This window comes from Dreissena polymorpha, chromosome 13 (assembly GCF_020536995.1).
Source record: "Dreissena polymorpha isolate Duluth1 chromosome 13, UMN_Dpol_1.0, whole genome shotgun sequence".
In the NCBI taxonomy this organism is placed as follows: Eukaryota; Metazoa; Mollusca; class Bivalvia; order Myida; family Dreissenidae; genus Dreissena; species Dreissena polymorpha.
The window spans coordinates 23,045,686-23,071,422 of NC_068367.1; the positions used below are offsets into that span (position 1 = coordinate 23,045,686).

At 35.8% G+C, this 25,737-nt stretch overlaps 1 protein-coding gene across 5 annotated transcripts; it reads right to left on the reverse strand.

Annotated features, from left to right (window-relative positions):
• Window positions 1–712: 712 nt before the first annotated feature.
• Window positions 713–18,620, reverse strand: LOC127855118 (uncharacterized). 5 transcript variants are annotated; one of them, XM_052390500.1, is made up of 9 exons: window positions 18,501–18,594; window positions 17,847–17,930; window positions 17,173–17,358; window positions 13,853–14,011; window positions 13,336–13,523; window positions 12,711–12,879; window positions 10,219–10,321; window positions 3,281–3,435; window positions 713–1,784 (listed from the first exon to the last, which is right to left on the reverse strand). In XM_052390500.1, exons 3-9 carry the CDS (start codon window positions 17,345–17,347, stop codon window positions 1,396–1,398), a joined length of 1,338 nt encoding a protein of 445 aa, XP_052246460.1. In that variant the 5' UTR covers window positions 17,348–17,358; window positions 17,847–17,930; window positions 18,501–18,594; the 3' UTR covers window positions 713–1,395. The 5 variants fall into 5 exon arrangements, with proteins under 5 accessions (XP_052246460.1, XP_052246459.1, XP_052246458.1 ...); XM_052390499.1 differs by lacking the exon at window positions 17,847–17,930 and having other exon boundaries at window positions 18,517–18,620; XM_052390498.1 differs by lacking the exon at window positions 17,847–17,930 and having other exon boundaries at window positions 18,492–18,618.
• Between the last annotated feature and the right edge of the window lie 7,117 nt (window positions 18,621–25,737).

The window sequence follows — 25,737 nt, forward strand, 5'->3', positions numbered from 1 at the left end:
GCAAGTCATGTAGGATCATAATCATTCAAACAGGCAAGTCATGTAGAATCATAATTATTCAAACAAGCATGTCATGTAGGATCATAATCATTCAAACAGGCAAGTCATGTAGGATCATAATCATTCAAACAAGCAAGTCATGTAGGATCATAATCTTTCAAACAAGCAAGTCATGTATGATCATAATTATTAAAACAGGCAAGTCATGTAGGATCATAATCATTCAAACGGGCAAGTCATGTAGGATCATAATCATTCAAACAGGCAAGTCATGTAGGATCATAATCATTCAAACAGGCAAGTCAAGTCATGTAGGATCATAATCATTCAAACAGGCATGTCATGTAGGATCATAATCATTCAAACGGGCAAGTCATGTACGATCATAATCATTCAAACAAGCAAGTCATGGTGATCATAATCATTCAAACAAGCAAGTAATGTAGGATCATAATCATTCAAACAAGCAAGTCATGTAGGATCATAATCATTCAAACAAGCAAGTAATGTAGGATCATAATCATTCAAACAGGCAAGTCAAGTCATGTAGGATCATAATCATTCAAACGGGCAAGTCATGTAGGATCATAATCATTCAAACAGGCAAGTCAAGTCATGTAGGATCATAATCATTCAAACAAGCAAGTAATGTAAGATCATAATCATTCAAACAGGCAAGTCAAGTCATGTAGGATCATAATCATTCAAACAGGCAAGTAATGTAGGATCATAATCATTCAAACAGGCAAGTCATGTAGGATCATAATCATTAAAACAGGCATGTCATGTAGGATCATAATCATTCAAATGGGCAAGTCATGTACGATCATAATCATTCAAACAAGCAAGTCATGGTGATCATAATCATTCAAACAAGCAAGTCATGTAGGATCATAATCATTCAAACAAGCAAGTAATGTAGGATCATAATCATTCAAACAAGCAAGTAATGTAGGATCATAATCATTCAAACGGGTAAGTCATGTACGATCATAATCATTCAAACAAGCAAGTCATGGTGATCATAATCATTCAAACAAGCAAGTCATGTAGGATCATAATCATTCAAACAAGCAAGTCATGTAGGATCATAATCATTCAAAAAAGCAAGTAATGTAGGATCATACTTATTTAAAATGGCAACTCATGTAGGAAAATACACATTTAAAAAGGCAAGTCATGCGGTATCGGATTCATTTAATCCGACATGTCACATTGTATAATAATCATTTTATCAGGCCAGTCCTGTAAAATCATAATCACTTAACACGCAGGTCATGTAGAATCTTAACCATTTTAACAGGCAAGTCATGTAGAATCTTAACCATTTTAACAGGCAAGTCATGTTTGAAAATTCAGCTTTATTATTTTCACACCAATCACACAATGTTCCAGTTATTTCATGCATTCGTATCGGCGGGTACAACACTTCGTAATCTCCTCACAGAGCACTTTCCACTTCTTGCCATGCATTTTCTCATCCACGCTGTCTGGGTGGTAATGAATGACCGCCGTCTGCATTGATTTCTTCATCTTGTTACGCCAGTCGTCGTCTTTAGACGTTGGCAACACGAGGCACTGGTTCTCCTTCTTAGGCGGGAAAGTCTTATAGATGAATGTGAGAAACTCTGTGTTGTCTTTATTCTCGAGTTCCTTCAGTTGTTTCATTTCTCCGGTGAGCTCTTTCAGGATTTCAGCTTTCTCTATGTTTTGTCGTGTTTCTTCTGCCTGCACTGTTTCTGATTGGTACTTAGCTAGCACCTGTGTTGCCTCTATATACCAGTCTGGAATGGAATACTTCTATGGTCACTACTGACAATGTTTCCCAAAGATAAATATATATAAACTACTGTTGAATACAGATCAGTTCATTTTAAGAGGCTTAGAAAACCTACAGTTTGCATGCACAAACAACTATTCACCCATGTATAAGTTGTCCATTCAGTTGCTTTCAATGTGCTCGTAAATGTGAAGAATTCTCGTTTACCTCACAATTTAACACACGCTAGCATCCTTAGTTTTCTACCTGCACATGCTGTATATATATACAAGTCAAACATGAATCTTTCCTAACCTGTTAGAAAATTACAGGAAATCAGGGGAAAAGGAACAGAGTGATAAAATATTAAAATATATGAAAAATGCAACTTCACACACGTTTCACCATCATGTTAGTCAATGTCATTTGCTTTTCAGTGTGCATATCAAATAAATATATGTTAAACTACTCTCATAACCACAGGTGATTAGCGTGTGGCTATGATATTAATTAATGAAAACATCATTTTGAATGATAAATAATCATATTATAACGAAAAATTAACTTTTCTGAAAAAAAATAATTTCACTATCAAAATTTATATAACAAGGTATGCAACTAAAAATCATCCGAAAACGGGGTGCATCGTTTTGAACAGCCATTACTTCATCAATTTTGCAGCGATTTTCACGATCTTGGGCTTATTCAACGCAGAAATGAATTTCCTTTCTGGAAATGTATTTGTCTTGCAATATTTTTACAAATGATGGGTCAACTTTTAAGAAATAACATGATACACAACTCGCATGACCCAGTTGACACTGATCAGGCAGTATTTAAGACTGAAATCTTCACGGAGTAAAGGGCATTTTCCCTGCAAAGTTCACTAACCTCGATACCATAATTCAATAAAACTTATGAAAAAAAAACATTATTACTGTGCTTGCCGTTACATTATGCATCAAAACTAACTGTTCAGCGCCGTTTGAAACCTTTGTTTACATACATTTCAACTAACTGACATTTTAAACACACGAGTGATTTCATTGGTCAAATGCGGAGGTGTGTCTTTACAACTGGAGATTTCATTCATAAATACTGCCTGATCAGTGACGCCACTCATATTCAATTGGACCACAAACTGTGTGCGAGATGTAGGATCTTATTTTATCAAACCGCGAAAAGAATACTGCAAGCTGGCTCACATGCTGACAGTATATTTTTCCATATTTTTCAGGAGAGTTTCATATCAGCTCGGAAAGTTTTTTTTATTCGTTCAGTCAAATAAAGAATAAATAAATAACACAAATAAAATTAGATAAAGTTTAGTATAGCTGGGTTAAGACCGTTAAGTCCTGATATTATCTTAATGCTGGGGAAAAGAATGGTACCTTCTAATATATGATATATATATATATATACCCCTCATATATGTGTTATATTGTTCTAACTTGGTCCATACAATGTGACATATTTATCTATTTCACACCTTATGGAGTTTTGTAACTAATATTATCCTACCTTCCCGTACGAATGTGCGTGGGGACATAGCGTGAGCGAGTTCTACAGCAAGCTTGTAATAATCCTTGGCTCGTTGCTTCAACTTCAACACCCGATCATACACGCGCCCGATACGACTCACTGCTATCGCCTCCAGCTCAACCTCGGTGATATCCCTTGGATGAGAATGTCACAATGGGTGTTAACGCGGCTTTTTTTCTTGATTTGGGAAAAAAGGGCCAAACATTCTTTTTGGAAAAAATATATCGACAAAACTGAGATCTGGAAATAAATGTCTGAAGGTAATTGAAATACATGTATACCAAAATGCATCATTTTTAATATTAACCCTTGACGGAAAGGCCTATGTTTAGTCCCGGCAGAAGAAAACCAGCACTAGTATTTGCCAAACCATTCTTAGTCTTAATATTTTCAAGAATACTCTGTGAATTGCACTGTTATGTTTTTTTATTTTTATCGGAGAAAAAGTGGGGATATTGTGGTTATCTCCGTCTTCCGTCCGTCCTGGACACTATCTCCTCCTACACTATAAGCACTAGAACCTTGAAACTTACACACATGGTAGCTATGAGCGTATGTGCAACCCTGCCCTATTCGCAATTTTGATTTGACCCCTGGGTCAAAAGTTATGGGGGTTTGGGTGGGGCCGGGTCAGAGATTTTCACTTATTTTTATGCCCCCGGTATGGTGCATTGGCCATAACTTTTGCAATATTGATGATAGCAACTTGATATTTGGCATGCATGTGTATCTTATGGAGCTGCACATTTTGAGTGGTTAAAGGTTAAGGTCAAGGTCATCCTTCAAGGTCAAAGAAACAAATCCAAGGGAAGTAATAAGCTTTAAAGGGAGGTAAGTAAATAACCTGCCAAATGATATAAAAAAAAAAAAAATCAAAGTGGCGCATAGAGTACACAGAGGTGGTGCAGAGATGTATTAAGTATTCAATTGTTTGTGTTAACTCATCTGTGAAATGGTTTAGCTCATCCATCTAATGTTTATACAAGGGATTATAAACAAGAGGGCCATGATGGCCCTGTATCGCTCCACTGTTTTTTCTTTGCGAAAAAACGTGCAATGCGCATGGATTGAAATGTACTCAAGCATTTGACTTTCTCTTTCTATCCTTCGTCCCACTGGGCGTTTAAAGTTGGAAGGGTGAGCATTTTTATATATGGAAAAAGTTACTACCATGTTAACTAAACAGACTTAAAAGCCCGGGAATTGTTGCTTATAACTTAGGTACATTTATCTCTCCAAAAGATATTGTCGTTCTTTCTATTTCACATATTTTTAGATGCTGAAGATCAAATCTACGCATTTGATTTGAAACAGATTCACAAGACCCATAGGAATCAAAATGCCTTAACCCTTTACCAAATGACACATTTTGGACTTTCCCAATTTGAGAGAGGTTGCATAAGTCAATTTAATTAAAATTGAATATGAAGGAAATGATCAGGTAGGGTAGAAATAATTGTGATAAAAGGAGAAATTGCCACACATCTCTAAGACCAACAGGCCTGAGAATATTATGATAATCTAAAGATTATTTCTTTATATTTATAAATGTATTTAATTAAGTAATACATTTGACTTCTAAGATCAATTCATAACTTATATTAAGAAAATTATAAAATGGTCAGAAATATATATGGATTGTTGAGCAATTGACAATCATATCCACAATTCATGAGTCACGATTCACAAATGGAACAATGAATCATTAGTTATTAAAAAGAAGCATATACGATAGTTAAGAATATTGCACTTCATTAATTTCAACACCTTCTCTTTTATACAAAGTTTGAGTTTACCGTGCAGTATCATATGTTGACTTTTCTTGAAATAATTATGTTCATGGAAGTTGTGTTTTTAAAATCAATAATATATTATTAAACTGGTTTAAACACTACAAAAAAGACATGAAATTAACATGTTATCCAAAATATTTTCATCCAGATATATGGTCACTTTCGACATATTTAAATAAAACCCAACTTTTTTCAGTTTATAAGAAAAACATTCATAACACATGTTCTTACTTCAATGTATTTGTAAGCAGTCACCATCTGACCTAAAATGGCACTAAATGACAGGGTTTTATCTCAGGTTTACAAGATGTTGATGTTGTTGTTGGTCACAGCCAAACGGCCGCAGTAATCTCCACTGGTAAACGTCATGTTCAGTTTTGTGACCCCCTGGGCCGGGTCAAATTTGAACCCAGGGGAATAATTTGAACACATTTGGTAGAGGACTATTAGATATCACTAAATACCAAATTTAGTAGCCCTAGGCTCTATAATTAAGAACAAGAAGATTTTTAAAGTTTGCACAAACTAGGCCTTATTTAAGCATATGTTCATTTTTGTGACCGCTGGGGCAAGGTCAAATTTGTTCCCAGGGGCTTAATTTGAACAAACTTGGTAGAGGACTATAAGATGTCACTACCTACCAAATTTGGTAGAAATAGGCCCAATGGTTATGGACAAGAAGTTTTTATAGTTTGCACAAAATGGGCCCAATATAAGCATATGTTCAATTTTGTGACCATTGAGGAACGGTCAAATTTGATCTCAGGGGCTTAATTTGAACAAACTTAGTAGAGGACTATAAGATGTCATTACATACCAAATTTGGTAGCCCTATGCCATACGGTTATGGACAAGCAGATTTTAAAAGTTTGCACAAAATAGGCCTTATATAAGCAAATTTTCAATTTTTTGACCCCCCAGGGCAAGGTCAAATTTGACCCCAGGGGCATAATTTGAACAAACTTGGTAGAGGACTATAAGATGTCACTACATACCAAATTTGGTAGCCCTTGGCCCAATGGTTACGGACAAGAAGATTTTTAAAGTTTGCACAAAATAGGCCTTATATAAGCAAATGTTCCATTTTTTGACTCCCCGGGGCAGGGTCACATTTGACCCCAGGGGCATAATTTGAACAAACTTGGTAGAAGACTATAAGATGTCACAACATAGCAAACTTGGTAGCCCTAGGCCCAATGGTTATGGACAAGAAGATTTTTAACGTTTGCACAAAATAGGCCTTATATAAGCAAATTTTCAATTTTTTAACCCCCCGGGGCAGGGTCAAATTTGACCCCAGGGGCATAATTTGAACAAACTTGGTAGAGGACTATAAGATGTCACCACATAGCAAATTTGGTAGCCCTAGGCCCAATGGTTATGGACAACAAGATTTTTTAAGTTTGCACAAAAAAGGCCTTATATAAGCAAATTTTTAATTTTTTAATCCCCCCGGGGCAGGGTCAAATTTGACCCCAAGGGCATAATTTGAACAAACTTGGTAGAGAACTATAAGATGTCACTACATACCAAATTTGGTAGCCCAGGCCCAATGGTTATGGACAAGCAGATTTTAAAAGTTTGCACAAAATAGGCCTTATATAAGCAAATTTTCAATTTTTTGACCCCCCAGGGCAAGGTCAAATTTGACCCCAGGGGCATAATTTGAACAAACTTGGTAGAGGACTATAAGATGTCACTACATACCAAATTTGGTAGCCCTTGGCCCAATGGTTACGGACAAGAAGATTTTTAAAGTTTGCACAAAATAGGCTTTATATAAGCAAATGTTCCATTTTTTGACTCCCCGGGGCAGGGTCACATTTGACCCCAGGGGCATAATTTGAACAAACTTGGTAGAAGACTATAAGATGTCACAACATAGCAAACTTGGTAGCCCTAGGCCCAATGGTTATGGACAAGAAGATTTTCAAAGTTTGCACAAAATAGGCCTTATATAAGCAAATTTTCAATTTTTTAACCCCCTGGGGCAGGGTCAAATTTGACCCCAGGGGCATAATTTGAACAAACTTGGTAGAGCACTATAAGATGTCACCACATAGCAAATTTGGTAGCCCTAGGCCCAATGGTTATGGACAACAAGATTTTTTAAGTTGGCACAAAATAGGCCTTATATAAGCAAATTTTTTATTTTTTAATCCCCCCGGGGCAGGGTCAAATTTGACCCCAAGGGAATAATCTGAACAAACTTGGTAGAGAACTATAAGATGTCACTACATACCAAATTTGGTAGCCCACGCCCAATGGTTATGGACAAGCAGATTTTTTAATTTTGCACAAAATAGGCCTTATATAAGCAAATGTTCAATTTGTTGACCCCCCGGGGCAGGGTCAAATTTGACCCCAGGGGCATAATTTGAACAAACTTGGTAGAGGACTATAAGATGTCACTACATAGCAAATTTGGTAGCCCTAGGCCCAATGGTTATGGACAAGCAGATATTTAAAGTTTGCACAAAATAGGCCTTATATAAGCAAATTTTCAATTTTTTAACCCCCCGGGGCAGGGTCAAATTTGACCCCAGGGGCATAATTTGAACAAACTTGGTAGAGGACTATAAAATGTCACTACATAGCAAATTTGGTAGCCCTAGGCCCAATGGTTATGGACAACAAGATTTTTAAAGTTTGCACAAAATAGGCCTTATATAAGCAAATTTTCAATTTTTTAACCCCCCAATGCAGAATCAAATTTGACCCCAGGGGCTTAATTTGAACAAACTTGGTAGAGGACTACAAGATGTCACTACATACCAAATTTGGTAGCCCTAGGCCCAATGGTTATGGACGAGCAGATATTTAAAGTTTGCATTAAATAGGCCTTATATAAGCAAATTTTCAATTTTTTAACTCCCCGGGGCAGGGTCAAATTTGACCCCTGGGGCATAATTTGAACAAACTTGGAAGAGGACTATAAGGTGTCACTACATACCAAATTTGGTAGCCCTAGGCCCAATGGTTATGGACAACAAGATTTTTAAAGTTTGCACAAAATAGGCCTTATATAAGCAAATTTTCAATTTTTTAACTCCCCGGGGCAGGGTCAAATTTCACCCCAGGGGCATAATTTGAACAAACTTGGTAGAGGACTCTAAGATGTCACTACATAGCAAATTTGGTAGCCCTAGGCCCAATGGTTATCGACAACAAGATTTTTAAAGTTTGCACAAAATAGGCCTTATATAAGCAAGTTTTCAATTTGTTGACCCCCCAGGGCAGGGTCAAATTTGACCCCAGGGGCATAATTTGAACAAACTTGGTAGAGGACTATAAGGTGTCACTACATACCAAATTTGGTAGCCCTAGGCCCAATGGTTATGGACAAGTAGATTTATAAAGTTTGCACAAAATAGGCCTTATATAACCAAATTTTAAATTTTTTGACCTCGAGGGGCAGGGTCAAATTTGACCCCAGGGGCATCATTTGAACAAATTTGAAAGAAGTTCACCACAGGAACATTCCCGATAAATTTCATCAGAATTGGACCAGTAGTTTAGGAGAAGATGTTTAAAAAAAAGTTAACGCACGGACGCACACACGACGGACACAGGACCATGACATAAGCCCCGCTGGCCTTTGGCCAGTGGAGCTAAAAATTGGCGCAAAGGGACACCTGTATATGAGAGAAGAGATAGAATGCAGTCAAGCATAAAAAGCATGAGAAACTCATGGAATAGAGCCTCAAAAATTTATAAAAGGGCTGAAACTTTCAATTTGTGCAATTAAAATTTTAGACTCGTTACTGAAAATCTGTCAAAATGTCAACCATTTAACCTCAAAACATAACCTTTTCAAAACAGGAGCAAGAAGATTGGCTATAAGATAGCATGTTCAGCCATCTCATAAGTCATTCCAATTAGGATGACATGTACATAATTGACTATAGTGAAGTTGATTCATAATTAGATTTGTAAGGAGAGCAGGATGAGGAAGAGAAATTAAGGTATAGATTTTCACTCATTTTTTAGGTTATTTTACATCAACTTCTTCATTTCTACATTGAATTACTTCAAATTTATACTGAACATCTCTTATGACAATACGGTCAATCTCAACTATGCATGGCCCCATAACCAACCCTGGGGCCCCCCTGTGTCAAACATGCGGCGTGGGGATATGCGTCGGCCTCTGCCGCGCCATTTCTAGTTTAACTTTGTATTCTTCCTTTATAATTGAAATATTCTATATTTTAGATTACAAAATATTTAACGCTGCAATGCTACCCAGAAAACAAACAAAGGCGCATGTGTTTTTTAGTCCAGTTAGTCCATGTTTATTCTTAAAGTGATATTATGGGCATCTAACAGTTTATAGGTGTCTATCGCAGCTGTTGTTTATTTTTGATGTTTTCACTTCATATGAACTTATATTTGTTTATGCAGCATCAACATACTAAAGCAATATCCCGGAAAGAATAAAATAATGCATTTGAATATCGACTGCACTTTTGTTTGACAATGTTTTAGTGCAGATTCGTGCATACGACACAATTTTGTTTTATGGATCATTTCGGCTTAGAGGACTGGGTGAGTCACGTAAATTATTGAATATATTATATATTTTAATAAACAACTGGTAGCAAGTTGAAGATAATTGGTCAGTAACCACATTTTAACTTTCTGTTTTGACCTGTTAATTATTTCAGCTCAATTCAACAGTGAAAAATGCCCATAATATCACTTTAAGTTTAAAAATATGAATGGTTTTGACGAATATCTCGACGTAGATGTAACACAGTCTATATTATACATAACTAGAAATATGTTTTCAGACATAACCCAGTATATATTCAGACGTTAATCAGTTTATATTCAGACATAAATCAGTTTATGTTCAGACATTACCTAGTTCTGAGTGTTGCCTGCTTGTACCAGTCTATCACATTACCTAGTTCTGAGTGTTGCCTGCTTGTACCAGTCTATCACATTACCTAGTTCTGAGTGTTACCTGCTAGTACCAGTCCATCACATTACCTTGTTGTGAGTGTTGCCTGCTTGTACCAGTCTATCACATTACCTAGTTCTGAGTGTTGCCTGCTTGTACCAGTCTATCACATTACCTAGTTCTGAGTGTTGCCTGCTTGTACCAGTCTATCACATTACCTAGTTCTGAGTGTTGCCTGCTTGTACCAGTCTATCACCTCCCACACCATGTCTATATTCAGTGTCTCTTCATTTCTTACAACAGCCTCAAACATCTCATCGCCTGCAATGAAAAAATAGTATACATAATTGCATATTTACACATTTACATTAGTCCTTATTTACTTGTTAACCTCAAAATCACTCTTCTGTGTTTGAATATGTTTCCCGGGTATCTCACCCCTAATTTACATACATACTTCTAAATAACACCTAATTTCTACATGCAAACATATTATCACCTTAATTCATGCATATTTTTAAACTCTTAAACTGTTTCTCTAAACTCACACGCACTCTCTTTTTATATTAATTCATAGCGTTTGCCTGTTTACAACTTACCTACACACTGGCTTATTACAATTGGGACAAAAAGATATAGCTAAACAAGAGGGCCAATATGGCCCTAGTTTGCTCACCTTTTTTTACAAGGCCTTGTTCATTGCTTACTGGTAGTTGAAAATTCATTACTCGAGAGCATATTAGATTGGTTCTCTTGTTTACTTTTGCAGTGTGAGCGTATGATTAATTCTGATTGAGTACTGTCCATTTGCATGTTTTTTTTGCAATGCAAACATTTGCAAGTAATTCTACATGTGTTTACAAGGTTTTTGTAAGATTTGGACCTAGAAATGTTGCCTCTAGAGTGTTTACAAGGTTTCTCTATAGCCAAATAAGAAATGCCCCGCCCACTGGTGGCCATGTTTTTCAACGGACCGGAACTCAACCAACATATCATAAAGACAAACATTTTGACTAAGTTACATGAAGATTGGGCATGAAATGTGACTTCTACAGTGTTTAAAAGGCTTTTCTTTTTTTTACCTAATGACCTAGTTTTTGACCCAGCATGACCCAGTTTCGATCTCAATCGAGGTATCATTGTGACAAATCTTCTGACCAAGTTTCATAAAGATCGGACAAGAAATGTGGCCTCTAGAATGTTTATAAGGTTTCTCTATAGCCAAATAAGGAAAACTGCCCCGCCCACTGGCGGCCATGTTTTTCAACGGACCGGAACCACTTTTGAACTCAACTAATATGTCATTAAGACAAACATTTTGAAAAAGTTACATGAAGATTGGGCATAAAATGTGACTCCTACAGTGTTTACAAGGTTTTTCTCTTTTTTTTACCTAGGGACCTAGTTTTTGACCCAGCATGACCCAGTTTCAAACTCGATCGAGGTATCATTGGGACAAATCTTCTGACCAAGTTTCATGAAGATCGGACAATGTAGCCTCTAGAGTGTTTCCGAACCAAATGTGGACGACAGACGGACAGACAGATGACGGACAAAGACCGATCACAAAAACTCACCTGAGCAATCAGGTGAGCTAAAAAATTCATGTTGATTGTTATTGTTTGTAGTTTTCTTAAGTTGTAGTTTTCTTAAGTTAAATTAAAAATCAAAACAAGAGATGTTTTTGTCAGAAACACAATGCCCCCAAATGTGCCGCTTTGATTTGTTTTGTTGACCTTTGACCTTTCACCATTCTAAATGTGCAGTTCCATGAGATACACATTCATGCCAAATATCAAGTTGCTATGTTCAATATTTCAAAATTTATCGCAAAACTTTAACCAAGGTTAAAGTTTTGGGACAGAATGGCGAAATGTCAGACAGACAGGTCAAAAACAATATGCCCCCGATCATTCCGGGGGCATAACAACTGAAATACGGAGATAAACAGAATACAAATAAAGCATTTAAAAAAGTAATGTTTATCTTGTTCAGCGCCAACATCAACTCAACATCTTAGCTATCTCTTTCATATATTTAATAACACAAGGTATGCAGAGATCTATCTGACTAGAATGTCATACACATGTCATCTTTATGACAAACCTTTCTGCCTCTCCTACATTGACTCTGCCATACATGTGTGATATATGACTCACCTATCTGTCTGACCTGCATTGACTCTGCAATACATGTGTGATACATATGGCTCACCTATCTGTCTGACCTACATTGACTCTGCCATACATGTGTGATATGTATGACTCACCTATCTGTCTGACCTGCATTGACTCTGCAATACATGTGTGATACATATGGCTCACCTATCTGTCTGACCTACATTGACTCTGCCATACATGTGTGATATGTATGACTCACCTATCTGTCTGACCTACATTGACTCTGCCATACATGTGTGATATGTATGACTCACCTATCTGTCTGACCTGCATTGACTCTGCAATACATGTGTGATACATATGGCTCACCTATCTGTCTGACCTACATTGACTCTGCCGTACATGTGTGATATATATGACGCATCTATCTTCTTCTCCTACATTGCCTCTGCAATACGTCTGGGATGTATATGACTCACCTATCTGTCTGACCTACATTGACTCTGACAAACATCTTGACATATTTATGAGTAACCTATCTGCCATGCCTGCGTGGGATCTGCCATAAACATAGAATACATAATACTCACCTATCTGCCTGGCCTGCATGGACTCTGCCATACTCATGTGCATCTGAACATCTTCCTCCAGGACCTTTACCTCTGACTTCGTGTGCGTATCATGACTCAGTCTCTCAGCCTCATTCAATGGCATGTAGCAGTCACGCAGCACACATAAACACTTCTTGAAGTCCTTGTTCTGAAAGAAGCTTCAATTTAAGAAGAATGTTCAACTTTAAGGGGACATGACTCAATCTTGGGCAATAGACTTAATTTAAGAAAACCTATCTATTTGGATCATACAATACATTAATTGTTCCTTTTTTGAAGGTTTGCGAAGTGGAAATATTAGTCATTAGAAGCATTAATGTTTTTTTTAAACTGCAGATACGAAAATCTTTGTCTTCCTGCATTACTCATACACAACCGTGTGAATCTTCGCTGCCTGGGGCCATACTCTGATACTAGTTGGCTTTAAAGTTTGGTCAAGGGGCAATAAAGATTTATCAATAAGGGCCCATGGCGGTTTTTGCTTTGAAAAGGGCAGAGTGGTGCTTATTAAAGGCGGCATGGCGCAGCAAAAAGGGTCTGGGAAAAACACTATAAACGTACATAAAAATATTCTATTTTATGTTCTAAATAACATGGAATCTACCTGAATAGCAAGAATACCCCGTTGAAAATGGCACTCTGCCAACTTGTAAAAGGCTTCACCTTTGATTTCTTTAATTTCTATTGCCATGGTTACGTCATACAATGCCTGACATCGGAGGTCAATATCTAGGACATTGAGCATGTTTTCTGCAACATCTTCCCAACATGCTCGGCAGGAACTCAAAATATCTTGAACAAGATAACAAAACAACACACGTTGACGGTTAAGTGTAAAACTTAAGTATCTGCTTTACATACTAGTATCATATACACTATTTTTACTTTGAAGGCTAGTAAAGGCTTAAACAATTTTATAATGATATAGCTCCAATACATATTACAGAACATAACCAACTCTAAAATAAATTGATAGAAAATTTGTGAACTAAGAAGACATCTTAATTGATAACATTTATATTATTCTACATACATATGTATAGGTACCAGACTATCAATCATTTAATATTCCATAGCTATTACACATCTAGCTTAGCCACTGGAACACTTAAACAGTGTACCTGTGACCCAGTTGTGTGGCATCACATTGAAGCCACGTGTGTAGGCAAAGGAGAAGTTTTTCAAGGCTTCCTTGCATAAGTGGAGCAGCGTGTAGCGATACTGTGCCAAATAGGCACCCGACGCAGCATGCACCTTGGCACAGCGCCAACTCGCCCTTCCTGTTGTGTGAATAGAAACTCAATAAATCCCTTTGTTTACATGTTGATCCCCAATCCCAAGTGAAAAGCACATTTTTCTGAATTTCCTTATTTGGAGGTGCTTTATGTCTATAAATGGCATGGAGGTCTGTACTACTGGGAACAAAATCATTTGTAACTAGAAATGGCGAGGCAGAGGCCGACGCGTATCCCCACGTCTAATATTTGACACAGGGGCGCCCCAGGGTTGGTAATGGGGCCATGCATAGTTGAGATTGACTGTATTGTCATAAGAGAAGTCCAGTATCAATTAGAAGTGAATCGGTGTAGAAATAAAGAAGTTATAGTAAAAGGCAATTTTGGGTGGGTGTAGTCTATGTGGGCGGGGTGCCCCAGGGTTGGTAATGGTACCATGCATAGTTGAGATTGACCGTGTTGTCATAAGAGAAGTTCAGTATCAATTTGAAGTGAATTGGTGTAGAAAAGAAGAAATTATAATAAAATGCAATTTTGGGTGGGTGTGGTCTATGTGGGTGTGGTCTATGTGGGCTGGGCGCCCCATGGTTTGTAATGGTACCATGCATAGTTGAGATTGACCGTATTGTCATAAGAGAGGTTCAGTATCAATTTGAAGTAAATCCGTGTAGAAATGAAGAAGTAAATGTAAAATTATATAAAACAAGAAATGTGTTTGTCAGAAACACTATGTCCCCTTCTGCGCCGCTTTGAATTTTTATTTATTTTTTTACCTTTGACCTTGAAGGATGACCTTGAACTTGACCTTCACCACTCAAAATGTGCGGCTCCATGAGATACACATGCATGCCGAATATCAAGTTGCTATCTTCAATATTGCAAAAGTATTCATAAAATGATCGATTTTGGCCACATATATTTGACCTCTGACCTTGAAGGATGACCATGACCTTTCAGCACTCAAAATGTGCAGCTCCATGAGATACACGTGCATACCAAATATCAAGTTGCTATCTTTAATATTGAAAAAGTTATTGCAAATGTTAAAGTTGGAGCAAACAGACCAACAGACAGACAGGGCAAAAACAATATGTCCCCCACTATAGTGGGTGGGGGACATAAAAATTAGTGAAAATCTCTGACCTGGCCCCACCCCACCCCCCATAACTTTTGACCCAGGGGTCAGATCAAAATTCCATATAGTGCAGGGTCGCACATATGCTCATATCTACAATGTGTGTAAGTTTCAAGGTTCTAGTGCTAATAGTGTAGGAGGAGATAGTGGGAAGGACGGACGGACGGACAGACGGAGATCAATACAATATCCCCACTTTTTCTCCGAAAAACGTGGAGATAATGACTGTGTGACAGATATACCTTATATACCACAAACATTGCTCACCGAAACGGAAAACATTATTTAATGAAGGAGCACATTTTAATTTAAGGCACTCGTCCTTTATATTAAGTGTCAGTGATTTTCAGCGTGTCAAAATGTTTTTTACTTGCCCTTGTAACAATGTTCAAGTCGGGTTTGTTTAATTAAACATGCGTGGTGATCATGCACTCGTTGATTTAAAAGGATATTTATTTGTGTTGTTAATATAATAAATATTAAATGCAATGATATATAAATATGCTGCACCTTTGATCACTCTGTGCATGTGCAAAATACTATAGCATGGTGTGTGATGTTCTCGAGGTATATATTTACCTAGAACATAATTTAAATATATTGTTGCAAGAGGATGTTTTGCAAAACAATATGGCCTGTGTATGGACAAGAGGGAATAATGCGTCTACATTGAAGGACAATCAACATATAATGATCAATAAAAGAATGTAAGACCAAAGCTTGACCAACAACAGATGATTTTATTTTTATCTTTGACAATATGCCATAGGTCAGTGCTCTGGTGAGGTACCAAAAAGGTGGAAACAATGTCTCTCAGCTAGGTGAGGTACCAAAAAGGTGGAAACAATGTCTCTCTGGTGAGGTACCAAAAAGGTGGAAACAATGTCTCTGGTGAGGTACCAAAAAGGTGGAAACAATGTCTCTCAGCTAATGAAACTTTGGAAGATTTTATAAACTTTTGAATGAACTAAAACTGTTATTGTTTTAAGTATAACCACGAGAAACTGAATTCAAATCACACAATTATAATTAAGAATCATACACACAGAAACTTGACTCTTTCAGCTTAAAATTTAAGTAATACATTTTGTGAATTATAATTTGTCATCAAACTAAGGACACCGTCACTTTTTAGTTTATGTTAAAGAATCTTCACCAAATGTTAAATATCGCTGCAGACAAAATTGGACCATATTGTTTTTGACATTACCCAATGGTGATTTAAAGTTTTGTTCTTTTGTGAGGAAAAATTCTTGTTAAAGGGGCCTTTTCACGTTTTGGTAAATTGACAACAAGATGTGTTTGTGAAACACAATGTCCCCTTATATGATGTTTGACATTGTAGGATGACCTTGACCTTGTGAAGGATGACCTTGACCTTCCACCACTCAAAATGTGCAGCTCCATGAGATAAACATGCATGCCAAATATCAAGTTGCTATCTTCAATTTTGCAAAAGTATTAATAATATTAGTATCTTCCAAATGTGAACATGTCGTGCAGCAGGCAAAAACACATTAAAAAATAAAGCGAATAATTTTCATGGCAAAGATGGTAGTGCCATATATGATTCAACAAATCAGAAAGAAGATTTTTTAATTGTTGATGATCCTTCTCTCACATTCAAGTGCGAAATATATCGTAACTAGAACATTTTCTGCAACATTTGTGTAAATAATGCAATAAAATAGCAATTTCAAAACCTCACCAGAACACATTAGGCATTGGCTTGTGTTTTTTTAATGGAATAAAATGCTGTTTAACTTCAGATTTATCTTTTAAGTAGTCAATATTATGCAGTAATAATTAGCCGTAAACGCTTGATAGCAGTTATGAGCTTTTTTCTAAACCTAAACGCAGATTTCGAAACCTAAGCGCGGACACTAAGTTCAAGGTCACAGGGGTCAAAATTTGTGTGCGTATGGAAAGGCCTTGTTCATATACACATGCGTGCCAAATATGAAATTGCTATCTGAAGCAGCATAGAAGTTAGCATTTTTCGAAACCTAAACGCAAAGTGTGACGGACAGATGGACAGACAGTCCGATCACTTAACGCGGTGATAATGTACCAATATTTTTGGCCGCTGAAGAACTGTCTGCCTCAGTTTTTGCCACATCAAATGCTTTCTGGTAGCACTGAATTGCCTTCTGAAATCTCTGAATCTGCAGTGATGGTGCCATTCCTCCTTCCACGCTGACATAAACATCATTGCCTTGTCTGCGCCAGTGCTCGGACGATGACATGTTAAGTTTTTCTGCGTGAATAATGTAAGTCAACAATACTTACTTGCAGAAATCATACAGGTATATTATGAGGAAGTTAAGGCAGACTTCGCTAAAGTCTCAAATCCATTTTTATCAAAAACTGCCTTTTTTCCCCCGTGTTTAAGGTATATTAATTCATACATATAAATCCCTTATGTGTGTATGAGACAGCCTGTGATATTTGTTTCCTGAAAATCATAGTTTGTTTTCTGAAAGTCAAAATTTATTTTACTCAAATACGCATCTTTATACGTTGATTGTATATTTATTTAAACGAATGTTTAATAGGTAATTTAACTCCAAGAAATTGAATGAAACAGGAGAACTAAATAAAATAAACAAAACAGGAAACGTAGGAAAGTAGAATACTTCCGTTATGTATAAATCTATTATCTTATACTTAACATATGTGAGCATGCACCAGCATGTTGAAGCATTTAAAAAAAAATCTAAGTTTAGTTTTTACTCAAATACACACCTTTCAGCGATTTTTTTCCTTCTTTATAACGTACCGGTAAACAGCACTTTCCCAATTACGAAAAAACTGCAAATTTCCCAATTGCTGTCCAAAAAATCGCAATTTAAGGTAAAAAAAAACAAAAAACATTTTATTTTTTGGAAAATGCAACATTTTGTTAGTTTTCCTATGCAGCTCTATGGTTTGAACCTAGGTAAATATAATATTGACAGCTTGAAAACACTTAGTTGTCAATTCTAAAGTATTTGGGAGCATAAAATCAAATACACCAATTTCCCAATTTTCAGGATTTCACGACTCAAGTTTTCCCAATTGGACTGGTACGGGTACTTTCCCAATTGGACAAAAAAATCGCTGTCTTGATCGGTGATAAGGTATTTAGTTAAACATATTCAATAGATCATTCAAAGCTGCAGCTTATTGTCGATAACATGAAACCTGGAACCTAAAGTGGGTACTGAAATGTCATGTTGCGTTCGATAAAATAACCACCCGATACAACTTGGGTTAGCTTGTTCAAGAGGCTATAGCCCATAACCTCATCAAATTGCACAGCGTTACTGAACTTACTCCATTAACCTATGGCAGAGTAACGCTGTGCAGACAGTATGGTATGTGGTTACCCTCTGAAATACAATGTGACACCTTATGTACCAGTCCTTTTATGTACCAGGTCTTTTATGTTTAAAGTAAAACAAAGTTTTGCGTTGTCGGATTTTCACAGATTCTCCAAGACTAGACTAACGTCCGCACTGACATTTGGCGGGAACCAGCATAGTATGTGAGAGCAAGGAACGACAACTCTGCGTGGAGATTTCACTCACGTGCTACAGGCTAGGTACAAACAATTAAAATTGTTTCGTCTGTATCGGGATCGTACATAACGGTGTCGATTGACTCGCAAAATATTACATGTAATGACATTTTTTTCACCGGTTCAAAGCAAAGATCTTCAAAGATGTATAAATTCAACCGTTTAAAGGGGCCTTTTCACAGATTTTGTCATGTTTTGAAGTTTGTCATGAAATGCTTTATATTGATAAATTTTAACATTGGATATAAAAAGCTCAAGTGAAAAAAATAAGATAAAAAGGTAACCCTTAGCAGGGCTCGAACCACTGACCCCTGGAGTCATGGAGTAAAAAGCCCCCAACATAAACCACTCGGCCATCCTTCCGGATACAATGATAGGTGTATTTTATATTTGATATAACCAATCCTTGTAGTTTCACAAAATATAACGACAACAACAGAACTCTCCAAATTATTAATTCGTTTCGCGTTGCAATGCTTTATAATTTTCGTTTAATTTTCGGGTTTTTAAATCGTCAAAAGATGCATAAAATGGCTATTTTAGAGCATGGTAAATGTTCTGTATTACCGTTTCCTCACAAATATCATAACTAAAACGAAAATTTGCAAATCTGAAACAGCTTATTTTAATTGTGTCAATTTACCAAAACGTGAAAAGGCCCGTTAAAGTGTAAGAAGCGCCCAATTTAGCAATCATTTATGTAGGTAATAATGTCTTTGCGCTAAAATGAAAAGCTTTTTTCGAACACATTTTATTACAAGACTGGAAAGAGAAACATATATAAACACACGTGCAGCACATATAAAGGCATACTTTATCTATATACATGTAATTATAGAAGGGAAGATAAACCTTTGTCACAAGTTTGATCGTCTTGCAATAAATTAAGATGGCAAAAGTTATCAAATATTATTTCATTTTAATTCTGTTATGATTTAGACCTAGAAGAAATTTTAGAGAATGTACAGCAGATACAGATGCTTTTGATAATTCAAAGGTAACGATTACACATATCGAATTCGCTAGCCCAACGTCATTTACCGGGTACATCCGTTTAAAGCCAGGTTATCTATTGCAGAGACATACCCCCATACCAAATGGTATAATGTTAATAGTTAATACCACGGTCTTCGTACAGTCCGCTAAGCGTAACTCCATTAACCTAAGGCCTCTTGAAAATATATACACGAGTCGTATCGGTCAGCTGATATTTGAACATTGGAATCCCTTATGCAATTTACAACGACCATTATGCGCAGCGAATACACCAATCTCCACGCAGAGTTGTCGTTCCTTGCTCTCCATGCAGAGTTGTCGTTCCTTGCTCTCACATACAATCTCTGCCATCACAAGAAAATCCTACCAAATTTGGTAGGATTTTGTTTTTTGTTGAGGTATTATATTATGAAAAGTAGAATAATTATCTTTTATATATTTGAAAATAGTGTATAACTTGAGATTCATAATAAAATATTTGATTACATAAATTAAAAAAAGTAAAAATAGCAACGATAAAATTATTGTACCACGTGTTTGGGCTATCATCACGTGGTTGGTTATGAAGGAAGGGATTTGATCAAGCTATGCTGGTTCCAGTCAAATCTCTGCATGGAGGTTATGAATGGTTGCGAATGCACGATTTGAATGTCAATCGCATATTGTGATTGTGTGCATCGTCCATAATAGAACGATATGTGAAAATGCATATATATAAACCAATAAAAAAAACTTTAAAAAAATAAAATGACCGTTATTTTTATTTATTTATTTCATGAAATCCGTGTAAGGTTCACTAATTATTCACTCGGTTCTATTGGACATATTACATAATCATTGCCAATCACTAGAATTTACCGATTCTGTTTGCTTAAATGAAACATTTAAAACGTGTTTTTCTTCTTTAAATATACTTTATAATCGGATAATATTACAGTGCCTTTAGATGAGTCAGTGTGCAATACATCGCGAAATACCGAAACATGTTATTCCCAAAATTCTGTGAAGTGTCTTAATAAAAGTGTGTACGACTTTTGCACTTAGTCCTGTGATGATTTGAACGTTAACTGTGATTGCATACAACACATAAACGGAAAATGATTGCGTCGTTATTTCATTATAAGTATTCCTTTGAATTGTCTTATTTTCACCACATAAAACACATTTCATAATAAGAAACTTATTTACAATTTGGCAAAATGACAATATTCAAACAAATTGTTAATTTTCTAATTTGGCTAAATGATTATTACAATGCTAGTTTATATTTTTCGAATGTTTCCTGTATTGTTTTATAGGGGCCTTTTCACGTTATGGTAAATTGAAAAATTAACAAAAATCTTTCAGATTCGCAAATGTTCGTTGTAGTTATGATATTTGTGAGAAAACAATTTTGCCATGCTCTAAAATATCCATTATATGCATATTTTGACGATTTAAAAACCTGGAAATTATAAAGCGTTGCAAAGCGAAATGAATAATTTGGAGAGTTCTGTTGTTGTCGTTATATTTTGTGAAACTACGAGGATTGCTTATATAAAGCATAAAATAAATCACTCATTGAATGAGCACGGATGGTCGAGTGGTCTAAGCGGTAGACTTTGATCGACTCCAGTGGTCAGTGGTTCGAGCCCAGTTGGGGGTTACTTTTTTTTACTTTCTTTAATTTTATTCTTGTTTTTTTTACTGGATGTTTTTAGATCCAACGTTTATATTTATCAATATCAAGAATTTAATGCCAAACTTCAATACATGCCAAAATCTGTGAAACGGTCCCTTTATATATTGAGTACGCAAAATAATGCCCACAGATATTGCTTCTCTTGTTAGTTGTATTTTTGTTAATTTTTCGTGTTGGTTTACGTAGTGATCGAAAATATTTTCGAACATGTCAGTCGTATGCGAACACGCAGCAGATACTCTTTCGTTTTACTGCGTTATCGAAAATGACTTAAAACATTAATTTAAAAGTGTAAACAGGAAAACTTATGCACTATGCCGAAAAATATATAGATCAAACATAACATGAAATCAAACTAGTTCGTACAAATTGTGAAAATCAATAGCAAAAACTCGTACGAAAATTTATATTCACTCATCATAAGTTGTTCAATTATTTACAGTACCGGTTCGTCGTAAACAATTTTGATTTCCATCGTCACTAATAATCTCCATGCAGAGTTGTCGTTCATTGCTCTCACAAACAACCTCTGCCATCACAATAAAATCCTACCAGATTTGGTAGGACATTATTATTTTTTGTTTGAGAATCATATTATGCAAAGAAGTGTGATTTTCTTTTATATTTTAAAAATATTGTATAAGTTAATGTTTATGATACAAAAAAAATAATTAAAAATAAGTAAAACTAACAACGGTAAAATTAGTGTACAACTTGGCTAGTCTTATGCCGGTTCCCGTCAAATCTCTGCGCGGAGGTTGCGTTTCTAAAAGTCAATAATAAAATGCATTTAAACACAAATTAACTGTGTAAGTTTTTTGTGCACATTAATAGCTGATAAAAAGGAGTACATCATATTTAAATGCATTGACTCTTCGACAGCTATTGTTGATTAAAAGCTATGTTTCATGTCCTTTCATGATTGATAATCATTAAATAGAAAGTGATTGACAGACTTTCTTGTTAAAAATATGCCACACTTAAGTTAAATTCAAGCATCATTTGCTACAATCGCAATCACAACATCCCACGATCAAATCCTGTATACGATATCAGTGCAATAGGGCACTGTCAAAACATGTACGATATAATCACTAGTAATTATTGGCGTCGCTCTGGAGAGCGGCGACTAGTATATAGTGCATTTTTTTCGCTTATGGGAGGAGAAGTAATTTTACGGATCAATGTATATATTTTCGTTTTAAGAATATCTTGCATAGTGGTGATTTTTGTGTGTAAATAAGTGTAAATAAGTACTGCATTTGTGCCTATTAAATTTATTACAACATGTATTGCCAATAATGCAAAGCTAATTGTTTTAATTAATAACTGATCCACAACTGATCACAGGGGAAAGATCACAGGCACTGGGCAAAACGCGAAACTTTCTGGTTGTGTATAAAAACAAAACCTACCGGGTAATCACAATATATTTATTTTGTGGTTTTTCTAAATTGATTATTTAGTGGAGAATCAATATAGTAAGATATTTGACGACCTATCGCGCAAGCAAGTTTATTGGAAGGCGTAGTGGTACGAAAACGTACAATGTATTAGTTTATTAATAGACATATAATAACGATCGCTATACACATCTTTACCAAATAGCAGTACAAAAATGATGTCAGCCGGAATAGCTCAGTTGGAAGAGCGTTGGACTGAAGTTGTTTACGCAACAATCATCTAAAGGCATCGGTTCAATCCCGGGTTCCGGCAAGAACGGAACAGTTCGGCGGCTGACAATTTTTTTCAGTCAAGTTAATAAATATAATAAAGCTTTATTTTATGTATACATTTAAAAATCCATTGTACATTTTTATTAAAATTAATGGATGCCGCGTGGTGACCGCGTTAATTAAAATTTCTTACATCACTTAAATATCTTATAAAAAATACACGTGTTTTTATATTAACAAATAAATGGAAACAACACATCTGTTGTCCATGTATTTTTATGGTTGTCTATCATAGGCTCTAAGTACTATCCCTACCACATATAGTGCGCGAAGCGCGACACGTATTGTTGATTATAACAATGAGTTGCAATAAAGGAAGCAGCCGCTTATCAAGGAGGAGCTGTGTCCCAGCAACCCATTTCCCTAGAGTCAAGCACTCCTCGGAGTTTTTTTAAGAACCACATATAGAGCGCGAAGCGCGCCACTCATTACTATCCAGGTGGTATGGGCCCTTTAGCATTATCCGATCATTACCTCCATAGTTATTTTCCTTAGAAGTTGAGAAATTTTAAAATCGTTGTTCGAAGTCCACAATTTTCATCCGATTGTTCCCAAACTTGCACAGGTTTTTTATCAATGAGGACCCAACCCAAACTCTATATGAGCAATATCGGACCATAAGTCCAGAATTATGTCTCTTTGAATTAAAAAATAAAAGTGAAAACTGCTTGGTTAGGTGATTATGTCAACATTTTTCATTCATCAGATTCTTTCCAAACTTACAGTGTCTTCATATCAATGAACATTTTTACCTCATTTAAAATGAGAAACATCGGGACAATAAGTCCAGAATGTTTTTCTTTTAAATTTGACAAAATAAGCAATTTCCACTTGTTTAAAAGATTTCACAACTTTCGTCTGAATCTTTCCAAACTTGTTAAGTGTTTTATATCAGTATAACTCGAACCCTATTGAAAATGATGAATATCGGAGCAATAAATCTATTATGATCTTTTACTGAATTTCAAACTATTGTGAAATGCAGCTTCTTTATGCAATTTACTGTTTTCATTCTTTTTTTTCTTCAAACTTTTACATATCAATGAGTACTCAACCCCCATAGTAAATGAGCAACGTAAGAATAAGTTCAGAATTATCTCCCCTTGAAGTTGAGAAAAAATATGAAATTATGCTTACAAGATGAAGCAGATTTTTTGAAACCTACACAGTTCTGTTCCATTAATGAAAACTGCACACGGATGCCAGTTAAAAAAGGAAACCAATGTAAATAAAATGAACCATGAAATATTTGGGGGTTACAACATAGATAATGGTTATTTGTGGGTTATAACACAACATCATAAATAATGGTTATTTGGGGGTTATAATACAAAATTATAGATAATGGTTATACCAGTATCTTTTTCTATTTTGCTTAAAAATAATCGGCCAATATATTAATATTTACAGAAGAAAAACAATCGTTCCATGTAACTTCATTGAGTGCCTTTTACACTGAAATTCCCGACGCCCTTTGATGCTTTGTATCAATACTTATCTTGTCGTTCACTATCAAATCAGTGGAAAAGATTAATGTATTTTCGTGTTGGGAAATTAGCAACTGTCACTCGCGAATCGAGATGACAAACCAAACACAACTGATCAAGGAAATAAAAAACGATGATGGCTTTAAGGTGGGACGTTGCAGCAACATCGATTTGCAGCATGTTATGGTCTATCATTCAAATGTCGAAGTCGTCGCAACTCCATGTATTTAAATATTTCAGTAATGAACTAATATCTGTGTAATGTATTTTTAGTTTAAACCTATTTATTTTAGCTCGATTGCATCAAAAGCCTAAGGCTTATATAAACGCTCTCGAGTCCGTTTCCTGGGCCTAGAACAAGTACTTGGTGTCTAATGTATAATGTATTGGAATTGTATCTAGAAAAGAAACTATTAATTAGCTGTTTAATGAAGGTCCGAACTTGGAAAATTGATTCTATATTTGGTGAACACAAGTGTTATATAAGCAAATTATACTGGCAGATATCGGACTTCCAACTCAATTATTTTACATTCATTTGATGGTTTTCTATTATTTAATTTTTTAGACACAATATCATCATTAGGCGTTCATGGCACTGGTCTGTGTACATTAATTTATTAAAATACCGTTGCAGTGAATTATTAAGTTCCGTACTGAGATTCCTTTTAATCGATTGAAGTTTATCTAACTAAGAATTACATGGTTTGTCAAAATATCATTAAACTTATTCAAACTTGCACTATATTATAACGATTGCAAATTTAAGAAACCATAAATCAAACGTATTATAAATGATAATTGGGTTAACGATTGTTTAATCGAATGGATTGTGATTTTTGAGTGATTTAGATTTTCTCCAATCTATGTTTTCATGGAATTGGCGTATTAAAAGACTGTACCAGTTTACGATATTTTGAAGTCAACGCGCTTAAATATTAGCTCCGCAGAGAAAACTGTATACATGTATTCGGATTGGTTCAGAGTACCACATTACACCTATATGAGAGATCGACATGCACAGTAATGTGTATAGCCTGTCCAGTTAGCGCAGTGGTTGGTACACGCGCTCCTCACATAGGCGAACGGATTCATTTCCCGTTCCCGGCGCATGTGAGGAGTTTGGTAGGTGGTCACAATACCGGATAGGTGGGTTTCCTCCGTGCATCTCCTCAAC

Excerpts from the sequence above, each read along its gene's own strand:
- LOC127855118 (XM_052390499.1), bottom strand. The coding sequence starts at position 17,347 with ATGTCATCGTCCGAGCACTGGCGCAGACAAGGCAATGATGTTTATGTC. Across the intron at positions 14,012-17,172 it reads TTCAGCGGCCAAAAATATTG|GAAGGGCGAGTTGGCGCTGT; the intron begins GTACATTATCAC and ends TTCACACAACAG. Across the intron at positions 12,880-13,335 it reads GGGGTATTCTTGCTATTCAG|AACAAGGACTTCAAGAAGTG; the intron begins GTAGATTCCATG and ends AGCTTCTTTCAG.